This window comes from Mustelus asterias, chromosome 4 (assembly GCF_964213995.1).
Source record: "Mustelus asterias chromosome 4, sMusAst1.hap1.1, whole genome shotgun sequence".
Taxonomy (NCBI): Eukaryota; Metazoa; Chordata; class Chondrichthyes; order Carcharhiniformes; family Triakidae; genus Mustelus; species Mustelus asterias.
In genome coordinates, this window is record NC_135804.1 from 128,931,495 (window position 1) to 128,955,362 (window position 23,868).

General features: G+C 43.0%; 1 protein-coding gene across 3 annotated transcripts in view; it reads right to left on the reverse strand.

Moving 5' to 3' along the window:
* fgf13a (fibroblast growth factor 13a) overlaps window positions 1–23,868 on the reverse strand; it is a 513,436-nt gene that overhangs the window by 476,058 nt on the left and 13,510 nt on the right. For all 3 annotated transcript variants that reach the window (XM_078211744.1, XM_078211747.1, XM_078211745.1), the window contains exon 2: window positions 12,436–12,672. In XM_078211744.1, the coding sequence (XP_078067870.1) occupies window positions 12,436–12,484 (49 nt within the window). In that variant the 5' untranslated portion in view covers window positions 12,485–12,672. The remainder of the gene's footprint in view (window positions 1–12,435; window positions 12,673–23,868) is intronic.

Sequence of the window (23,868 nt, forward strand, 5' to 3'; positions counted from 1 at the left end):
CGCATTTAGACACCGGGGCAGGACCAAGTAATCCCATTAACACGAACACACACCATACAAATGCAAATTGACAAGCCTCCCAGAGAACTTCCCGACCTGACAGACCACTTTATACATATTGTAAAAAGATGCATAATCAAATGTTCCCGCTCAAATTTGGAGCCCTATAAAGATCCAGGGCTGATGTAATCCAATTGAGATCAACGTGGCCAAGCCACTGTTTCTGAGCTGGCTACGGGGGTCTCCCTAGGATCCTAGTAAATTGTACAATAAAGACACGCTTTGAACCTTGATTTGCGACTCGGCTTCTATTCTGTGCTGGTAAGGGATTTTTCCCTACAACAGTACCATTTGAAGTTAATGACAGTTCTGTCAAAGCTTTGACCAAGGGTCATCTGGACTCAAAACATCAGCTCTTTTCTCTCCTTACAGATGCTGCCAGCCCGCTGAGATTTTCCAGCATTTTCTCTTTTAGTTTCAGATTCCAGCATCCGCAGTAATTTGCTTTTATCCAGGATCAAACAGGTCACAGTTTTCCTTCCAAGAACAGGAAAGACTTAACAGCAGGCGGTGGACACCTGAGGCCCATGTGAGTTCTGAGTGCAGCCCACGAGCGTTGAGCGTTATCTTGGAAATCTTCCATATCTTGAGCGTTGCCTGCACACAGGATTGTCACATCCAGCTGTTTCCCGTCCACGTACTTTATTTCCTACTGGTGTGACTGAAGTGATCCACGCCATAAAGCAAGGGTAAGTGAAGTACTAATTGGACACAACACTGACTGTGAGAGCCAAGCTCTCGCCCTGTGTCCAAGGTGTAAATATTTATCTTGTGTTTAACCATTTGAAGTTGACAACAGTTCTACCGATACATGAATGATTAAACACTTTCCATAACTGGTTATGAAATATTCACCATGTGTTAAATGTTTTTAATCTTATCCATGGGGTTTGTAGTGAACAAACCCGATTTCAATCCTGCGGTCCACTGAGATGAAGGGGGGCCACTCATGCGGCCCACTCACAGCGGGATTTTCCAGCCACGCTCGCCCCCAAGGCCAGGGTGCCCATCGCTGACTCAGAGAGACCTGATAGCAGTTGTTAAAATGGGTTCGGCAGGATATACATGAATAATATTTCCATTCACGGCAAAATTCCGACCTGGGGGTATAAATACAAACCAATAAATCCTCTCGGGAAATGAGAAGAAATTTCAGAGCGTGGTTGGTTTGTGGAATGCGCTACCACAGAATGCGCTTGAGGCAAATCACTTAGGTGCTTTCAATAGGAAACTAGATGAATACATGAAGGACACGAGGATAGAAAGATATGCTGAAGGCTGAGATGAGGTAGGTGGAAAGTGAAGCAAAATGTGTGGAGAATAAATGCCAGCATCAGCTGGTTGTGTCCAGTTGACTCTGTTTCAATGTTGTATATTCCATTTAAAGATCCCATTATTAGTGAATGAGATGTTCATTTAGATAATTATTTTCTAATGAACCATTATACTGGATTTCCTTTAGAAATGAGACCTGGAAGCACCTAAAAGTAAGGGAAAAAAATCAATATTTCTATGAAACCTTTTACAAACTCAGGAAGTCACCAAAATTTTACAGCCAATAACACACATTTTAAATGCAGTCACTGTTGGAAATATAGCAAAGATTTGATTTGATTTGATTTATTATTGTCACATGTATTAGTATACAGTGAAAAGTATTGTTTTTTGCGCGTTATACAGGCAAAGCATACCGTTCATAGAGAAGGAAACAAGAGAGTGCAGAATGTAGTGTTACAGTCAGAGCTAGGGTATAGAGAAAGATCAACTTAATGTAGGTCCATTCAAAAGTCTGACAGCAGCAGGGAAGAAGCTGTTCTTGAGTAGGTTGGTACGTGACCTCAGACTTTTGTATCCTTTTCCCAACGGAAGAAAGTGGAAGAGAGAATGTCCAGGGTGCGTGGGGCCCTCAATTATGCGGGCTGCTTTGCCGAGGCAGCAGGAAGTGTAGACAGAGTCAATGGATGGCAGACTGGTTTGCGTGATGGATTGGGCTACATTCACGACCTTTTGTAGTCCCACAGACAGCTGTGAGATAATGACCTGTTTTAGCAATGTTAATTCAGGGATAAATATTGGTGAGGGCACTGGAGAAAACGACTCTTCTTCAAAGTAATGCCATGGGATTTTTTAAATATCTGCCAGGGAGTGCAAACAGAGAGAGCCTCAGTTTTCCTTCTGACCTGAAAGGTGCAGGTCAGAGCAAATAGTAACCAACATGGGGCAGAAAACCTAACCTTGGACAAGTTGGGAGTTTTTTTATAAGTATATTTTTACTGAAGATTTTTCATTTTTTACAAATAACGCAACACGCATTCAAAGACTGGTACTTTGATTTCTGATTTGATTTGATTTATTATTGTCACTTATTAGTATACAGTGAAAAGTATTGTTCCTTGTGCATTATACAGACAAAATATACCATTCACAGAGAAGGAAAGGAGAAGGTGCAGAATGTAGTGTTACAGTCATAGCTAGGGTGTAGAGAGAGAACAATTTAATGAATTAGAGCATTGTTAGAGAGTTTACAAAGTTAGAATGAAGTTTTAGAAGCATAGAACGAGAGTAAAAGATAGAATTAGAAGGTGCGCTGGGCACAGCTTGCAAGAAGTTGCCTCTCTCCAGCGCCATCTTAAATGGACAGTACAGCAAGATCATTTTTAAACAAGTATATGTAGGAAGAGACAGAAGAAAAAGAATGATATTATTCATTGTATCCAGCAACTCCCCTCATACAAGTAATGAAAGAATATATGGAAAAGTTAATGCGTATTTATTAGTCACAAGTAAGGCTTACATTAACACTGCAAGGAAGTTACTGTGAAAATCCCCTAGTCGCCACACTCCGGCTCCTGTTCGGGTCAATGCACCTAACCAGCACCCGGTTTCAGAATGTGGGAGGAGACTGGGGCACCCGGAGGAAACCCATGCAGACATGGGGAGAACGTGCAAATTCCACACAGATAGTGGCCCAAGCTGGCAATCGAAACTGAAAGGATGGGGAGGGTATCAGGATGACAGGATGTTAGCCACAATTGGCTCAGGGGTGAACAACCAAGTTCACAGGATAACGGCAACAGAGTCACAGAACTTACGGAAAGCAAATCTTTAAAGCAGCTACAGCCATTGCTTATTCAACCATAAAAAAATACCGGATATTAGCACAGGTAAAATGGCGGTTAAACCGTCAAGGAAGTTGGAAGATTTGTGGAGAGTGGAGGCGTAAAAAGCCCAGAAGAAAAATGTTGAAGAAATTGAATCTTTGTCGCTGACAAAGATCTCGGATAAAGTTTTCACCTACCAATTCAATTGGGCTCTCTATCAATACAGGTTTTCCTCATCCTCCTTCCACAGACTGGATCCTCTGCTCCACATTACAAATAATGCTATTACACCTCTATTTATACAAAAATAAGCTGGAATATACTAAAGGGAGAATCAAAAGCAAAAAACACTGCTAATGTTCTCATTCTAACACTGACAGGTCACTGTTTGCCTTGAACTAACGCTGAGTAGAAATTATAGGTCATCACAGAAAGAAAGGTACTTCGTGGAGAAGCACTTAAGTGCTCTCAGTATGTGTTTGCTTCAATTCTGTTTCAATACTGAAATGTGTTCATCATTTTGCTGTCTCACTCTGTCTGTAAAATGTCAAAATATTTCTTGAATTTTATCCTGGTGAACTTTGTTGTTCATCTTGTTGTTTACTAACTCTCTCTTGCACTTGGTCCGCATTATTCAGATGTGACAATAAACTGAGACCCTGTCCACCTTCTCGAAGGGAAGTAAAGGATTCCATTGTCACTACTTCAAGCAAGGGAGTCCTTCTCAAGGTCCAGTTCCTTCAACAAGCTTCACGACAACAGAATTCCTGATCATAATCACACTGGGATCTTTACATAGAATATACAGCACACATATTTCAGCCCATCTTGTCTCTGCTGATGTTGATATACAATTACCATCATATTATGGTAATTCATCTTGGTATCAATTTGTTCAATGTTTCTCATCTGTATTTTGTTAGCTATTTTTTGCTCCTCTTCTGGGAGATTGCATAAAATCTATCACACAATGCAGGCCATTCAACCCGACAGGTCTGTGCTGGAGTTTATGTTCCACAGAGCCTAGCTCCTCCCAACCTTCTTCAAGTCACAATCACCATATCCTTCTATTCCTCATCGCTTTATCCAGCTTCCTCTTAAATGAATTATGAATATTATCGACCTCAACTATTCCATATAGCTGGGAATTCCATACTCTCACTGCTCTCTGGATTGTCTCTGACAGTCATTTGGCAGGACAGAACTTGGGTATCATTGAAAAAAAGGATTGAAACTTGGGGATTTTCTTTGCTTAAGTATCTGGAGTTGAACTTGAACCCACAACCTTCTGACTCTGAACGCTACCAACTGAGCCACTGAATAAAATAATGAAGTGGTTAGGCTGTGTCCATGTGGATGGATTATTTGAATTGGGTCAAAGAAAACAAGAGGACGCGCACATAATTTATGTAGGAAAAGAACTAGGTTAGATGCCAGAAGGTGTTTCTTTGCACTGAGCATTCTGAACCATTGGAATTAGTCACTAGTTTGTGGATGGAGTGCCTCACTGCGTATTTCACTAAGTAGCTGGATAATGCTGTCACTGAATATCACAGCATACAACAAAGTAGATGAGATATTGGAGGATGTGTCTGATAGTCACAGTGTGAGTCCTGGGACTTGTACTGATTGCTGTCAGGGGTGGGAGAGGAATTTCCCAGATCTGTCTTCTTCCTTAGTTGCCCTAGGGTTTTCCTGTGTGTTGCTTTTGCCTCTCTTAGCAGATTTTGACATTAGGGGATGTTGCAGACCATGATAACTAGCTACAACGTGACCTAATGGGACAGACTTGACGGGCCAGTTGGTCTTTTCCTATTCTTAATTTCCATATGTTCATTTCAAAGCACAGACCCACTGGACGTAAAGCCACATTTGACCTAAAATGTTACTGTGTGCAACAAATAACAACTGCTAATGACTGAAACCAGTAATTAAGAATAAACAATTGCAGGTGCCTTTTGCAACCTTACCCAGCTGGTAGTAAATTCATCCTCAAGAGGATTTGGACCAAATTACTTCAATGACTGAAACAGGCTTTTTATACAACGGAACTAACTGAAACTAATTGTCTAGTCCTTTAACCCTTTGTAGGTTTCAGTAAAGTGAATGGATTTCAGGAGCTCCCAAAGGCGTACGTTTGAAGTGTAATGCAGGAAATGCGGCAGCCACACAGCAAGCTCCCACCTCCAACAATGTGCTCATGAGCAGATAATCTGTAACCTTTCTCAGTAATGTGGGTTGAGGCATAGCCCTTGGCTAGCACACTGGGGAGAAATCCCTCTGTCCCCCTTCAACATAATACCAGGGGATCTTTTACATCTGCCTCAGAGAGCAGATGGGACTGTGGTTTGACAATCTCTGTAAAAGATGGCATCACTTTCTCAGCACCAGCACTGAAGTGTCATCCTGGATTTTGTGCTCATGTACCCGGAGTGTGGCTCGAACTGATAAAACTTTGAATTCAAAAGATGAGAATGCTACCCACTGTAGACGTGACTGGTACATAGAAACATGGAGGATAGAGCAGGGGGAGGCCATTTGGCCCTTCGAGCCTGCTCCGCCATTCATTACGACCATGGCTGATCATCCAATTCAATAGCCTAATCCTGCTTTTTCCCCATAACCTTCGATCCCATTCGCCCCAAGTGCTATGTCTAGCCGCCTCTTGAATACATTCAATGTTTTGGTATCAACTACTTCCTGTGGTAATGAATTCCACAGGCTCAGCACTCTTTGGGTGAAGAAATGTCTCCTCATCTCCGTCCTAAATGGTCTACCCTGTACCCTCAGACTGTGATCCCTGGTTCTGGACCATCGGGAACAATCAGCTCCATCGGGAACATCCTCCCTGCATCTATCCTGTTTAGACCTGTTAGAATTTTATAAGTCTCTATGAGATCCCCCCTCATTCGTCTAAACAATCCTAACCTAGTCGATCTCTCCTCATACATCGGTCCCGTCATCCTCAGAATCAGCCTGGTACAAGTGGGAATAATTATAACTGTTGCTGATAATGAAAACCAGGTGATATTGGATCAGGCACCTACTCCCATTTGGCTCTCCTGATTTTCCCCAAAGTGTATCATGAATAGCCAGATGATGCCTGTTTGATGCTAACGGCAGAAGTTAAAGTGATCACATTTATTCTCAGGGTTATGTTTCATGGTCATGTAGACTTCTCTATTTTTACTTTCAGACATGAGATTTAAATAAGCATCTGTCCAATGATAAAGCTGATGTGGTCTTTCGGGACTTTAACATATTAAACACAGCAAAGGTTAATCAGAGCATGCAGTGCAACTATAAAACTGTCAGTATTTTCACCAATTGAATAGGCTGGGTTTTGTCACAATGAACAAGCACTGCTCCAACATTTTTCTCAAGCTTCCCCTGCAGTATAATATTGAATGCAGCTGTGTGAAACACAAAGCTAATGGCAGTGATCACAACATGTAATATATAGCTTCTGGACAACAGGTAGTTTTCACAAGGTGCTGCTCGGCTAACAATCGCTTTCTCTCTGCACTATTATCAATGTTTAACTATAAAAGAGCAGCTGGTTCCTGACTGCTCCAGAGAATGGTATTAATTTACAGTTTGACAAACAGTCTGACCCTAACACATTAACCCACCTTTATCTACTGTTGATTACATTTCTGCCATATACTCCCAGCAATTTTGGAACAGAGAAATATCGGAACAAGAGAAGACTGTTCGACCCCTCGAGCCTGTTCTGCCATTGAACGAGATCATGGCTGATCTGTGACGCAACTCTAATCACAACTCCTGCCCCCCCCCCCACCCCCCCACAATCCCCCCACCCCCACCCCCCCGCCCCAGCAATCCCCTAATAACTTTGTATAAGAAAAATCTACCAAGTTCAGATATAAACTCAATAATTCATCCAGCATAAATTGCCAATTGCAGAACAGGGTTCCAATGTACGACACCTACACCCTTTGGTGTGTAGAAATGTTTGTTAATTTCACTCCTGAATAATCTGGCTCTTGATTTTTGACCATGCCCCAAGTGCTAAACTCTCCAACCAGCAAAAATAGTTTCTCTCTGTCCACCCCATCTGTTCTCCTTAATATCTTCAAAACTGCAATCAATTCCAGCATTAACCTTCTAAATTCCAGAGACTATCATCCCAGCTTGTGTAGCCTGTCTTCACAATTTAACCTCTGAAATCCAGGTGTCATTCTGTTAAATTTACACAGTACTCCCTCCAAGGTCAACATATCCTTCCCAAGGTGTGGTACCCAGAACTGTTCACAGTGTTGCAGGTATGGTCTAACCAGGTTTACACAATTGCAGTAGTTACTGGACTGGTAATCCAAGCACCTGGATTAATAACCCAAGAAAACATGAGTACAAATCCCACAATGGCATCGGAATCTGGAAATATGTAAACCAAGAAGTTGCCAAATTGCTGGAACAACATAATTGGTTCACACACGTCTTTTAGGGAAGAAAATCTGCTGTCCATACTCAACCTAGACTCTCATAGCTGCCCTCTGAAGGAGTCTATCATAGAATTCTTACAGTGCAGAAGGAGGCCATTCGGCCCATCAAGCCTGTTCGTTGATAGAGCATTTTATCCAGGCTCATCCCCCGCACTATCCCCTAACCCCATGCATTTATCCCCCAATCCTCCTAATCTACATATCGTGGGACAGAAAGGGGCAAGTTAGCATGGCCAATTCACCTAACCTGCATACCTTTGGACTGTGGGAGGAAATCGGAGCACCCGGAGGAAACCCACGCAGACACGGGGAGAATGTGCAAACTCCACACAGACAGTCACCCAAGGCCGGAATTGAACCTGGGTTCCTGACAACTGTGAGGCAGTAGTGCGAACCACTGTGCCACACACACGCATAATATCATATCATATCACATGGACTGAAGCAGTTCAAGAAGAAGGTCCACTATCACCCTCTCAGGGCAGCTAGGGTATGAACAATAAATACCAGCATTACATGTGATGCTCACAGCCCAGGTATGGGCTGCAACAAATATTCCCACACATGGTCTGCCTGGAACCCCACTCTGGCCCCTCTTTCATCACAATCCTAATCAGCTCCCCTGAAACCTGCCTTCAACACCTCATTAACATTTGGCATTCCAAAGCTCCTTTGCCCTTTCTGCTCTACTTATCTCTGTAAGAGTTTTAACAACACCAGGATAAAGTCCAACAGGTTTATTTGGTAGCAAATGCCATTAGCTTTCGGAGCGCTGCTCCGAAAGCTAATGGCATTTGCTACCAAATAAACCTGTTGGACTTATAGCTGGTGTTGTTAAAACTCTTACTGTGTTTACCCCAGTCCAACGCCGACATCTCCACATCATGACTACTTATCTCTGCCATTGCTTCACAGCTGACACAGACTTTCCCCATCCTTTTATTACACGCCTAGTACCTTCCTATAATCCAACCCTCGGCACCTTCTTTCTAATGGAAAAGGGACTTGCATTTCACAATCATTGCAATTTTGAAGTGTAGTCATTGTTGTAATCCACAATTATACCTCCAGCTAGATTGTGAAATGGGGTCTTGCAATCTCTTGAAGCGTGCCAGTCATTATGTTTTAGAGCATGAAGGAAACTCACTCCATTAAGTGTCTATGGGGCTGGGGATGTGAATGGTCACCGTAACAATACAGGAAGTCAGTAGAGGTGTGCAAGCATTCTCAATATCTGTGAAGAGGAAGATGAGTTGACGAAATAAAAACAAAATACTGTGGATGCTGGAAATCTGAAATAGAAACAGAAAATGCTGGATAAACTCAGCAGGTCTGGCGGCATCTGTGGAGAGAAACACCATTCATGTTCCAAGTCCGTATGCCCCTTCTAACTTAGCAAATTGGGTATAGGCCCACATTTAAAATATTAACCTGTTTGTTGCCTCCACAGATGCAGCCTGCAATCAGATTCTCACTTTGTTAATTGTGCGAAGATTCTTTCTATTTCTCGAGGAACCTGGCTTGTTATGATCTGGAATACACTGAGGATTTGGAGAAATACTTGAAAAGGTCGTGCAATGGAGATATCAGTGGAGTGAGACTAATTGCAGAGCTCTTTCCAGGAGGTCACATTCTCACAATGTGTCAAAATTAATTTCATAATTTTCCTTCTTTAATTTCATAATTGTACAATTTCTACTTTAATGTTTCAAACAAAATCAAACAGAGGTGGTTAGGAAGCTGAGGCACCTTTTAAACCTTTCACAAATTTCAAAAGATTACTGAAGTGAAATGGATGTGATGATATTAAGATTTAAATCAATTAAAACGTCTGCAACAACAGCTTGCATTGACAAAGCACCTTTAACCAAACAAAATATCCCAAGGTGTTGCACAGGTGTGTACTCACAGCAAATTTGGCACCGAAACCTATGATAGTATAAATTACGTCAGGTGATCAAAACATTGGTCAAAGAGGTAGGTTATAGGAAATGTCTTAAAAACTGAAAGACATGTCGCTGGGCAGCGAGTTATCTTGAGGGAACTCCAGACTTGAAGGCAACTGAAGGCACGGCCAGCAATAGTGACACAATTGAAATCCGAGATGTAAAGAGGCCAGAATTAGAGGAGGGCAGGGATCTTGGATGGCCGGAGAGCTGGAAGGGGTTACAGAGAAAGGGAGGGGCAAGGCAGAGTGGAGTTCTCCAGAAATATGAGCTGAAAAGGTTGAACCTACTGTGTCTAAGAGAGGTAACCAATCCTACCCAGATTCAGTGAGTGGCTAAAATCTGCAAATCTCCAGTAGACTTGAATTGTTTCATGTTCCACTAAGCCATTCTAAGGGAAGAATTTCTCAAGCATCGTTCCACAGTATATAGTTCCTTTGATATTGGCAGGGCCCGAGACTCACCCCAACCCTGACCCCCAACCTCCCATTCATATTTAACAGTCTCGTCCCACTGGGCAGAATCTCAGGGGAGGTTCAAGTTCCACCTCACACACTGCTGCTCTCTCTCACCCTGGGTATTAGGGACCGTAGTATATTACCCAAAATATGGTGAATGTTCTGAAGTCAGTACACATACAATTCATATTTATGTGACAGAAAGAGAGAAAAGATAGCTAGGAGAGGGAAAGAAAGAGAACGCAAGGACGTAAGGGAGGAAGAATTTGGAGGGAGGGAGAGAGGAAAACAAAGAGAACAGAAAGAGAGACATGTAAACAGTACGAGTCTAATCAAACTCTTAAATATTGTGGAATGGCTGAGAAAGCTTTATTTTTATCTCTCTATAAATAGTCTGTGTTGTCTAAGGCGCATTTGCTTGGAGCAGATGATGATTGCAGTAGAAGTAACAGAAATAAGATGGTACAATGCGTATTTATGGATGAGTTTACATTGCCAGTCAGGGAAATTCTTACTAAGAATAGCTTCACTGACTATATCGAAGACAGACACACAATTTGCTTTACTGATCATTGGAGAATGGACCTGCAGAAAATCTGCGAATGGAAGATAAATAAACAAGAGTTCAGACAAACATTTATGTGCTGTAATGCTGTTACTGGTTCAACGTTTAATAATAAATACATGTAAATAAACAAAGAACACAATTTCTTCACGGAGAAATCTGTATTGCTAACCATGTTGCGATTGGTGGTGAAAATTCACATTGGCTGCTTCTAGAAAATTCCATCTGAAGGATCAACAAAGGTTGAAAGTTGTCTCCTCAGATTGTTATTTTGTTATTGTACATGGGTGTGGACTTAACACCAGCTTACATATGGCCATGAGCAATGTACAAATGCTTAAACAAACACAAACTCTCACCAATCTTCCAATAGAGATATTTGATGACCTTCCATCACCCACAGTTTGACCAGTTCTACCAGTTGAAGTTTGTTCTCAGCTTTGCAACAGTTCATTTTGCACAATATTAACAATGATGTCATATTTGTTTGCAAGACTCCATAATTCTGACCGTTCATCTCAGCTTCAACTCAATGCCTCTGTGCCCTGTGGGAAATATTAATAGCGGTTCTGGGTGGATCGACCTGGCTTCAATTGGACAATTGGGTCATTGCGAGAGAATGAGTTCGGACAGTTTTAATCCCTCTGTTCTATTCTGCAAACATATTTTATTAATGCAGACCAAATATTAAATTTATATACAAACTGTTGTCAATACAGTCTGCATTGCCATCTCATTGAAGCTCCAGGGAAGTTAGACCTGAATCCTCCAGTTTAGTCTCACCATTCCCAGTGGGAAAATATTGCTCCTAGCCGACTTTAAACTGTAAATGCCCACCAGCTGTGCTGTGGGTCGCAGCCAGTACAGTGCTGCACTTTGTCTGTTTGGGACTCAGAAGTTTCGAGTAGAATTATTGTGGGTGATGATGCAGACGCTGATGGAAGAGGTCTCCTGGGAGTTAACATCCCCAGAGTCCCAGCTGTACAGTAAACGGCAGGTGAGTTGGAAAGATAGTGTGATGGATGCGATGGATGGCCCACTGCATACCCAGCACTTTGTAAACCAGCTGAATGAATGTCCATGAAGCCCAGTGTCCAGCTCACTTACACCTACAGACTCAGATTAATACCTGAATCCAGACTTACATCCTGTGTAACAGTGGCTTGAAGCTGATTCTATTCTGCAAAGAGAACCCACCCCAAGCCTCCATGTGAAATTAACAACCAACCGAAGGGGGAAGGGGTTCATTCCAACACACCCCTGTGGCCACAGAAGTGGGGGGCGGGGGGGGTAGCACAACCTCTTTTCAAGAAGCCAGTTTGAGAAGTGAACCAGCTTGTGTCTATCACGTTGTCCACCAGGAGAGGAAGCAGGGAAACTTGAAGGGAAAGTCTTTGTGTTGCAGTCCAGGTCTTTTTTTTAAAAGCATTATTCTGGCGTTTAGCTTCTCAGATGCGGATCCAGCGCCCTGGTGCCTGCGGCAACTGACCTCAAACATCAGATTCTGGATCCAAACACCTTCCTTTGTTGTTCTCCGGATCAGCCCGGGCTCTCCCCCCTCTCTAAGTGAAGCCCTGTCATCATAGCAATGCTCAGCACCGGGATGGTGAGCCAAGCAAACATCCAGTGGCTGAGACAGAGAGCACTTGGGGAGGGATTCAGCCCCGGCTGGCTCCCTGATCAGGGGCAATGTTCGGATACAGGATCACACCACCCCCCCCCCGCCCCCCTCCCCATCCCTTCCCCAGCACCCAGACAACGCCGGTCTCCATCCCCAGGGGCACAGTGCAATCCCAGAACAGTCCATCCCGCTTTCCCATGGAAGGAACTCTCCCTTACCTTTGGCGGCATCCTTTTCTTCCTTTGGTTTGGTGACTTTTCCGCTCATAGATCCCAGTTTGGATGTGTGATTCCTAAGCGAGCTTTGGGAAGAGGGAGATGAGGCGAGCAATCACAATCCAGGGCGGTGTGGGCTATGGGAGTGATGGGGTGCCCAGTAGTCGGTGTGAAGCCCCCTGAGCTGGGAGTCACTGGCTGTCTCTGTGGCTGCCTCTTTGCTGCTGCCGCCGGGGAAAGCTGTCGGGAGAGAGAGAGAGAGCAAAGCAATAACCGTGATGTGAATCACACATCCCTCTCCATCTCTCCTTCCCCAGCATACCCCCCCCCCCAAAACCATGACGTCCAATTCCGCCCCCCCCCCCCCCCCCCCGCCAACACACACTCCTGCCAAATATCCAGCCAGTTCACAAAGCATCCCACAGCCCCAACCTCTCCGCATCTGCCTTTCACTCACACACAGGCTTTTATATCCAACTCGCCATTTTCAAGAGATTATTTCTCCCTCCCTCTCTTGTTATTTCTTACCTTATTTCCAGCTCTTTGTGCTGAGAGGGTGTCTGCTCCTCACAGCCAAGCCCCCCACTCTCCGCATGAACATCCCACACACACGCTTCACCCTGCCTCACTTGTACAGGGGGAGTGGGGAGGGGGATCTCTCTGCAAAGTGCAGCTCAGACGGACAGGAGGAGGAGGGGGAACCAAAGCGGGGGAGGGAGGGAGGGGGTGAAGGAAGATGAACTGGTACACACACACACACACAGGGGGAGAGAGAGAGAGGCAGGGGAGAGAAGAGGGAGAGAGGCTGCACAGATGGAACAGGATGAAAGCTGCAGATGAGCTGGGAGAGATTGGGCACCCGGGGGAGAGTCTGGATCCGACAGAAGGGGAGAGAAAGTCTGGTTGTGGGAACAGGCATCCGCTAATTAACTGGAAATAACAAACCGTCTTTTATGTGCCTTTGTGTGTATCTGTGTGTGTGTGTTTGTGTCTGTGTGTGTCTGTCTGTCTTTTGTCTTTGTGTGTGTCTGGCTGTGTGTCTGTGCGTGCATGCGTCTGTGTATCCGCCTGTGTACCCACCTGAGCTTGTGTGTCTGTGTGTATCTATCTGTGTCAGTTTCCATCTATGTGTGTGTGTGTGTTTGTGTCCACTTGTGTCTCTGTGTGTGCCTGTGTGTGTGTGCGTGTGTCCACTTGTGTCTCAGTCTGCGTGTGTGTGCAATACTATCTAGTTGGTGTGTTTGGATTGCTGGGTTTAAGTGCGTGTGTGTACCTGGCTGTTTATTATCTTTTAAGGTTTTTACATCAACAGATGACACCGCTTTGTTCTGTATCTTTATGCTGAAATATTTATCATTCTGAGAACATCGCATCAAACTGGGAGCTCTGGGCTGTTCCAGTGGGCTAGCTAACTCTGTAGATCTTTTAAAAAATATATGTTTTAACTTGAATGAATGGGTTAGTGTCCGCCCGCACTATTCCGCCATGTGAACAGGTTGCTCGGCTGGTCGGCATTCCAATGTGTTAATAAACTTGTTTCTCTTCCACACATTAGCAACATCTTTCCATTTCACACTGGAATCAATTCCCGACATGTAAAGTTTTATGTCGATAGAACGACAAGTTTTGAATCAGATGTTCCACCTTCTCTCTTTCACCCCGCAGTGTGACCCTCCACACAGTTATGCACGCACACAAGTATAGCACAGCTGTCTCGAGGGGCCGAATGGTCCAAGGCTGCTGCTCATTCTGATGTTTTGGTGTACACACTCACAGATACACACACACATACAGACACAGATACACTCATACACATATACCAAAGATCTCTCACACACACATACACACACATGCACATACATACACACATATACATACACATACTTACACACACACACACATACATACACACACACATGCATACATACACACATGCATACATACACACATGCATACATACATATGCACACACATGCACACATACATACACATATACACACATGCATACACACACGTACATACACATGCACACACATACACACACACATACCAAACATCACACACGCACAATGGGATGGTGCTAAAGGCACTGAACTGGTCTCGTTCCAAATGAGCAGAAATGTTTCTACCTGGTTTAGTCCCCGCTCCCCCAGGTTACAGGTAGCATTCCCCTCACTCTAACCCCTGGTTAGGAATTCCCCTCACTCTAACCGGGTTGGGATTTCCCCTCACTCTAACCCCGGGTTGGGAATTCCCCTAACTCTAACCGGGTTGGGAATTCCCCTCACTCTAACCCGGGTTGGGATTTCCCCTCACTCTAACCCCGGGTTGGGAATTCCCCTAACTCTAACCGGGTTAGGAATTCCCCTCACTCTAACCCGGGTTGGGAATTCCCTTCACTCTAACCCCGGGTTGGGAATTCCCCTCACTCTAACCGGGTTGGGAATTCCCCTCACTCTAACCCCGAGTTGGGAATTCCCCTCACTCTAACCCCGGGTTGGGAAGCACCATGTAGAATTTGCAACAACAAAACAATGGTTTCTGTGCGGGGTTGTATCCACCCTGGTGTTTATACAAGTTATTCCTGAGACATGTTTGGCAGCGGCAAGGTGGTATTAGTTGTCCAGCCTTGTTATCTCAGAGAGCGTTGTGCCAAGCACACAATACGGCTGGAGTCACATGTAGACCAGAGCAGACAGGGTGGGGGTGAAGCTGCGGGGTGGGGGGGGGGGGGGGGGGGGCGTTGAACAATTTGGCAACATTCATTACTTGAACAGAAAATAAATCACCAACTTTATTGAATTTAATTGTACAATTTACCAGGGCGGTGTTTGAAATCTGGGTGTACACAGTCACGATGCCAGTTCCATCAGGATTTGAGACTACTTCATATCTTTCCAATGGGATTTCGTGTTGTCCAGTTGTAAGAAATGCGGCCTTTTTACATCTTAGTTGTGGACTGCAGTCTCACACAATACTGTACTCTATCCTACTGCACTCTCAAAGACAATACTGCACTCTCAAAGACAATACTGTACTCTCAATCAAACACAGTAGTGTACTCTCAAGCACAATACAGTACACTCAATCAAGCACAGTACGGCACTCTTAAACAATACTGCACTCTCAATCAAACACAATACTGCACTCTCAATCAATCAATATTGTACTCTCAATCAAACACAATACTGTACACCCAATCAAACACAATACTGTACTCCCAATCAAAAACAATACTGTACTCTCAGTCAAATACAATACTGTACTCTCAACCAAACACAATGTTGTACTCTCAATCAAACTCAATACTGTACACCTAATCAAACATAATACTGTACTCAGTTAAACACAATACTGTACTCAGACAAACACAATACTGTACTCAGTCAAACACAATATTGCACTCTCAATCAAACACAATACTGTACTCTCAAACAAACACAATACTGTACTCTCAAACAAATGCAATATGACACTCTCAATCAAACACAATACTGTACTCAATCGAACACAATACTGTACTCAATCAAACTCAATACTGTACTCTCAGTCAAACTCAATACTGTACTCTCAGTCAAACACAATACTGTACTCTCAGTCAAACACAATACTGTACTCACAATCAAACACAATATTGCACTCTCAATCAAACACAATACTGTACTCTTAATCAAACACAATACTGTACTCTTAATCAAACACAATACTGTACTCTTAATCAAACACAATACTGTACTCCGAATAAAACACAATACTGTACTCAAATCATACACAATACTGTACTCCCAATCAAACACAATACTGTACTCCCAATAAAACACAATACTGTACACAAATCAAACACAGTACTGTACTCAATCAAACACAATACTGTAGTCCCAATAAAACACAATACTGTACTCAAATCAAACACAATACTGTATTCAAATCAAACACAATACTGTACTCTTAATCAAACACAATACTGTACTCTTAATCAAACACAATACTGTACTCAAATCAAACACAATACTGTAGTCCCAATAAAACACAATACTGTACTCCCAATAAAACACAATACTGTACTCTCAAACACAATACTGGACTCTAAATCAAACACAATACTGGACTCCCAATAAAACACAATACTGTACTCCCAATCAAACACAATACTGTACTCCCAATCAAACACAATACTGTACTCCCAATAAAACACAATACTGTACTCCCAATCATACACAATACTGTACTCTCAAACACAATACTGCATTCTCAATCAAACACAATACTGTACTCCCAAACCCAATACTGTACTCTCAAGCAAACACAATATTGAACTCTCAAACACAATACTGTACTTGCAATCGAACACAATACTGTACTCGCAATCAAACACAATACTGAACTCTCAAACGCAATAATGAACTCTCAAACACAATACGGAACTCTCAAACACAATACTGTACTCTCAATCAAACACAATACTGTACTCTCAAACACAATGCTGTACTCTCAATCAAACACTATATTGTTCTCTCACACACAATACTGTATTCTCAATCAAACACAATACTGTACTCCCAAACACAATGTTGTACTCTCAATCAAACACTATATTGTTCTCTCACACACAATACTGTACTCTCAATCAAACACAATCCTGTACTCCCAATCAAACAATACTGCACTCTCAATCAAACACAATACTGTACTCAGTCAAATACAATACTGTATTCTCAAACACAATACTGTACTCTCAGTCAAACACAATACAGTACTCTCAATCAAACACAATACTGTACTCTCAAACACAATACTGTACTCTCAAACAAATGCAATATGACACTCACAATCAAGCACAATACTGTACACTCAAACACAATACTGTACTCAATCACAATACTGTTCTCTCAATCAAACACAATACTGTACTCTCAGTCAAACACAATACTGTACTCTCAAAGACAATACTGTACTCTCAATCAAACACAATACTGAACTCTCAAACACAATACTGTACTCAAACACAATACTGTACTCTCAGTCAAACACAATACTGTACTCTCAAAGACAATACTGTACTCAATCAAACACAATACTGTACTCTCAGTCAAACACAATACTATACTCTCAAACACAATACTGTACTCTCAGTCAAACACAATACTGTACTCTCAATCAAACACAATACTGTACTCTCAAACACAATACTGTATTCTCAAACAAATGCAATATGACACTCACAATCAAACACAATACTGTACACTCAAACACAATACTGTACTCAATCAAACACAATACTGTACTCTCAGTCAAACACAATACTGTACTCTCAAAGACAATACTGTACTCAATCAAACACAATACTGTACTTTCAAACACAATACTGTACTTTCAGTCAAACACAATACTGTACTCTCAAACACAATACTGTACTCTCAATCAAACACAATACTGTGCTCTCAAACACAATACTGTACTCTCAGACAAACACAATACTGTACTCTCAGTCGAACACAATACTGCACTCTGAATCAAATACAATACTGTACTCTCAATCAAACACAATACTGTTCTCTCAGTCAAATACAATACTGTACTCCCAATCAAACACAATACTGTACTCTCAGTCAAATACAATACTGTACTCCCAGTCAAACACAATACTGTACTCAATCAAACACAATACTGTGCTCTCAAACACAATACCGTACTCTCAGTCGAACACAATACTGCACTCTGAATCAAATACAATACTGTACTCTCAATCAAACACAATACTGTTCTCTCAGTCAAATACAATACTGTACTCTCAAACACAATACTGTACTCTCAAACACATGATGAGAAATCCCCAGGTTCACCCAGTTTGACCTTTGCTCTGCAATCGGAATGACATGAGTTATCCCAGGTGTCAATCAAACCAGAAGCTTCGTCTAATAAATTTTTAATGAGATCCAAACAAGAGACAACAATAAAAACAAAGGAACCTTAGCAAGACAAATCACGATATGATATTTTCAGTCCGGCTTGCTTTCCAGCAGTTTGCTGGGCACATCATGCAGCCTCCCCCTCTCCTCTGGGCCTCAGCTGAGCTGAAATTTGGGGGCAGTTACTCTGCATAAGCGACTTCACGATAAAATGAATTTTCCTCCTCAGAAGAAACACTGGCCCTGAAATCTATGCCCTCTCTCATGACATTGGCAGAGAGTGCTCTATCTCGCAGAACTTATCAAGAATACAACTGAATGGTTGCTCTCCTGTGCCATTATTCCCCAGTAGTCTGGGATGGTCAGGTCTTTGCTCTTTCTTCTGTTGAGCTGGATGGAGCTGTTTAAAGTGTTCTGTCTTTCCCTTTCAAAGCATAACTTGGGCAAGTGAGATTGGCACCGCCCGAGTCCAATTCAAATTTTTTATCAAATATTGGAATGTGCCCGGTCCGACACATTGGTGATGAATTCTGTCCCAACTTGATGTAAGGATAACATTCATTCAACATGTGAGCGATAAGCTTAAATCAGTTTATTTTATAATATACATTTTATAACAATCTTATGGAGAATGGGGAATTTCAATAGGTATTAATTAGTGCAATTATCCTCAAAACAGGGGTAATCTGACTTTGGGTGAAGGGGCAATATCGAATCCTGCTTCACATTTTTCCTCATTTCCGTTGAAGATTTGGGAAAGTGATTTATTCGGTTAATCAAACCAGAAAGTGCACCGCAGCGCTGAAACATTGCAAAAGAACTTTTGTAAATAATACATAAAGTTCAATATCATTTAGCCTGCAGCCTTCCCGTTATATTTTAATGTCAATGTTGATAACAGTTTCTTCAATAGCTGAACATTTTATAAATTTGCAATGAATGTCGATAAGTTTATTTTGCTAGTGTCACAATTAGGCTTACATTAACACTGCAATGAAGTTATTGTGAAAATTCTCCAGTCACCACACTCCAGCGCCTGTTCAGGTACATTGAGGGAGAATTTAGCATGACCAATTCACCTAACCAGCACGTCTTTAAGACTGCGGGAACAAACCGGAGCACCCGGAGGAAACCCATGCAGACCTGGGGAGAACGTGCAGACTCCACACAGACAATGACCCAAGGTGAGGCAGCAGAGCTAACCACTGTGCTGCCATGCCACCCACTCTTGTAATAGAAAGAGGTGCAAGGTATTGAGTTCTGCTGGAGTTGTTTGACAGAGAAAGCATGTTTTTGATTTGATTTATTATTGTCACGTGTATTAGTATACAGTGAAAAGTATTGTTTCTTGCGTGCTATATAGACAAAGTATGCCGTTCATCGAGAAGGAAAGGAGAAAGTGCAGAATGTAGTGTTACTGTCATAGCTCGGATGTCGAGAAAAAACAACTTAGTGTGAGGTAAGTCCATTCAAAAGTCTGATGGCAGCAGGGAAGAAGCTGATCTTGAGTCAATTGGTACATGACCTCAGACTTTTGTATCTCTTTCCTGATGGAAGAAGGTGGAAGAGAGAATGTCCAGGTTAATTATGCTGGCTGCTTTTGCAGTGTAGACAGTGTCAATGGATGGGAGGCTGGTTTGAGTGATGAACTGGGCTTCATTCACAACCCTTTGTAGTTTCTTACGGTCTTGGACAGAGCAGGAGCCATACCAAGCTGTGATACAACCAGAAAGAATGCTTTCTATGGTACATCTGTAAAAATTGGTAAAGGTCGTAGTGGACATGCCAAATTTCCTTAGTCTTCTAAGAAAGTAGAGGTGTTGGTGGGCTTTCTTAACTATAATGTCAGCATGGGGGGACCAGGACAGGTTGTTAGTGATCTGGACACCTAAAAACTTGAAACCCTCGACTATTTCTACTTTGTCTCCATTGATATAGACAGGGGCATGTTCTCCACCGCACTTCCTGAGGTCAGTGACAATCTCTTTCATTTTATTGACATTGAGGGAGAGATTATTGTCGTCACACCAGTTCACCAGATTCTCTATTTCTTTCCCGAACTCTGTCTCTTCATTGTTTGAGATCCGACCCAATAAGGTGGTGTCATCAGCAAACTTAAAAATCAAGTTGGAGGGGAATTTGGCCGCACAGTCATAGGTGTATAAGGAGTATAGTAAGGGACATCAGTGTTGAGGATGATCGTAGAGGAGGTGTTGTTGCCTATCCTTACTAATCGTGGTCTATGAGTTAGGAAGTTCAGGATCCAGTCACAAGGGAGGAGCCGAGGCCCAGGCCATGGAGTTTGGAGATGAGTTTTGTAGGAATAATGGTGTTGAAGGCTGAGCTGTAGTCAATAAATAGGACATAGATGTCTTTGTTATCTTGGTGTTCCAGCGTTGAGTGCTGGCCCAGGGAGATGGCGTCTGCTGTGAACCTATTGCAGCAATAAGTGAACTGTAGTGGATCCAGGCAATCTGGGAGGCTGGAATTGATTCGGTGCCATGACTAACCTTTTGAAGCACTTCATAATAATGGATGTCAGAGTCACTGGACGATGGTCGTTAAGGCACGCTGCTTGGCTTTTCTTAGGTACCGGGATGACGGTCATCTTGAAGCAGGTAGCGACCTCAGATTGTTGTAAAGAGAGGTTGAAGATGTTTGCGAATACCCCCGCCAGCTGGTCCATGCAGGATCTGAGTGGTCATTTTGCTAAGACAGAGTATTCTCTATGTTTTATAAATGTGTTGATGAATAAGCTCCATTATAATTTTCTACAATCTAATCATCACATTTCCTGTGGGGATAATTTGCCATCTGTGGAGATCCTGCCCTCATTGCAATGGCAATCAGACTGGGCTGCACTGCAAACGGATCAGGATCAGCACTGGGCTGGATTTTTGCTGTCATTCCATATCTGCCATTCCTGAGATGTGAGAAAATCCAAGGAACTCTTGGTGTGTCTGCTCACGGGACTGGTGCTCCCTAGAAGTCCAACATGTGCTGGCTGGCCAGAATGTCTCTGACAGCTTGCCCATTTTGAAATGCTTACAGATGACCATGTAGTAGCCTGTTCATTTATGGGATCCCCCCTGTAGCCCACTGGTAACAGACCTCCTATGAAATGTTTAATATTGATATGGAGCATTTAGCTTGAATATCTCTGCTCTGTGTGTGTGGGCGTCTGTGTGTATGTGTGTGTGTGCGTGTGTGTGTGTGTGCATGTGTGTGTGTGTGCATGTGTGTATTTGTGTGTGTGTGTATGTGCGCGTGTGGGGGAGAGATGGACATGGGATGATTTGTGTGCGCGTGTGTGTTAATGTGTATGTGTGTGGAGATGGACATGGGCTGATTTGCAAGTGCGTGTGTATGTGTAGATGGACATGGACTGATTTGTGTGTGTGCGTGTGCGTATGGAGATGGACATAGGCTGATTTGCATGCGTGTGTGTGCATATATGTGTGGAGATGGACATGGGCTTATTTGTGTGTGTGTGGTAGGGGATGTACATAGAAACATAGAAAATAGGAACAGGAGGAGACCATTCAGCCCTTCGAGCCTGCTCCACCATTCATTATGATCATGGCTGATCTCCAACTCAATAACCTGATCCTGCCTTCCCCTCATATCCTTTGATCCCCAACGCCTCAAGTGCTTTATCTAACCGCTTCTTGAAAACATATAATGTTTAGGCCTCAACTACTTTCTCTGGTAGCAAATCCCACAGGCTGACCACTCTCTGGGTGAAGACATTTCTCCTTATCTCTGTCCCAAACGGTTTACCCTGTATCCTCAGACTGTGAGCCCTGCTTCTGGACACTCTCACCATCGGGAACATCTTTCCTGTATCCACTCTGTCTAGTCCCGTTAGAATTTTACAGGATTCCATGAGATCCCCCTCATTCTTCTGAACTCCAGCGAATACAATCCTAACTGACTCAATCTCTCCTCATACACCCGTCCTGCCACCCCAGGAATCAGTCTGGTAAACCTCCTCTGCACTCCTTCTATAGCAAGAACATCCTTCCTCAGATAAGGAGACTAAAACCTTGGATATACTATTCCAGGAGTGATCTCACCAAGGCCCTGTATAATTGCAGCAAGACATCCCTGCTCCTGCACTCGAATCCTCTCGCTATGAAGGCCAACATCCCATTTTCCTTCTTTACCGACTGTTGCACTTGCACACTTGCCTTCAGGTGTACGAGGACACCCAGGTCTTAGTTTAAAGCCATTCAGATAATAATCTGCCTTCCCGATTTTGCTACCAAAGTGGATAACCTCACATTTATCCAAATTGTACTGCACCCACCAATCGTTTGCCCACTCAGCCTGTCCAAATCACACTGAAGGATCTCTGCATCCCCCTCACAGTCACCCTCCCACCCAACTTTGTGTCATCGCCCAGTGATGCCCACATCCCAGGAATAAATTTTTTAAAAATGATATGATATTTAAAAAAAATTTAGTTCAATCACTTAAATCATGAATATATATATATATAATAAATGGGGTCCCTGCATTATCCCACTGGTCACTGTCTGCCATTTGGAATCATAGAATCCCTCCAGTGTAGAAGAGGCCATTCGACCCATCGAGTCTGCACCAACTCTCTGCAGAGTAACTAACCCAGGCCCTCTCCCCCTCCCTATCCCTGTAATCCCACACACTTACCACACTAATCTCCCTGACATCTTTGGACACTAGGAGGCAATTTAGCATGGTCAATCCACCAAACCTGCACATCTTTGGACTGTGGGAGGAAACTGGAGCACCCGGAGGAAACCCACGCAGGCGTGGGGAGAACTCCACAACCAAGGCTGGAATTGAACCTGGGTCTCTGGCACTATGAGGTAGCAGTGCTAACCACTGTGCCACCGTGCCAGACATAAAGACCCATTTATTCTTATTCTTTGTTTCCTGTCTACCAAACAGTTTTCTATCCATCTCAATATACTATCCCCTATCCCATGTGCTTTAATTTTACACGCTAATCTCTTTTGTGGGACTTTGTCGGAGGCCTTCTGAAAGTCCAAATAAACCACATCCACTGGCTCCCCCTCATCAACTCTACCAGTTACATCCTCATAGAATTCCAGGAGGTTTGTCAAGCATGATTTACCTTTTATACATCCATGCTGACTCTGTCCAATCCAGCCACTGTTTTCCAAGTGTTTTGCTATTAATACTCCGATAATGGATTTACAGTCAGTTTTTATGCTCCTCGTAAGATCACACACGTACTCTATTTTTCCCTTATTAATCAGTCCCTTGGTCCGCTTTTGCTGAATTCTAAACTGCTCCTAATCCTCAGGTCTGTTGTTTGTTTTGGCCAATTTCTGTGCCTCACACTTGGAGCCAATACTATCTCTCATTTCCCTTGTAAGCCATGGCTTAGCCATCCTTCCAGTTTTACTTTTGTGCCAGACAGGAATAAACAATTGTTGCAGTTCATCCATGTGCTCCTTTAATGTTTGCCATTGTTTATCCACCATCAATCCTTTAAGTAACGTTTCCCAATCTATCATAG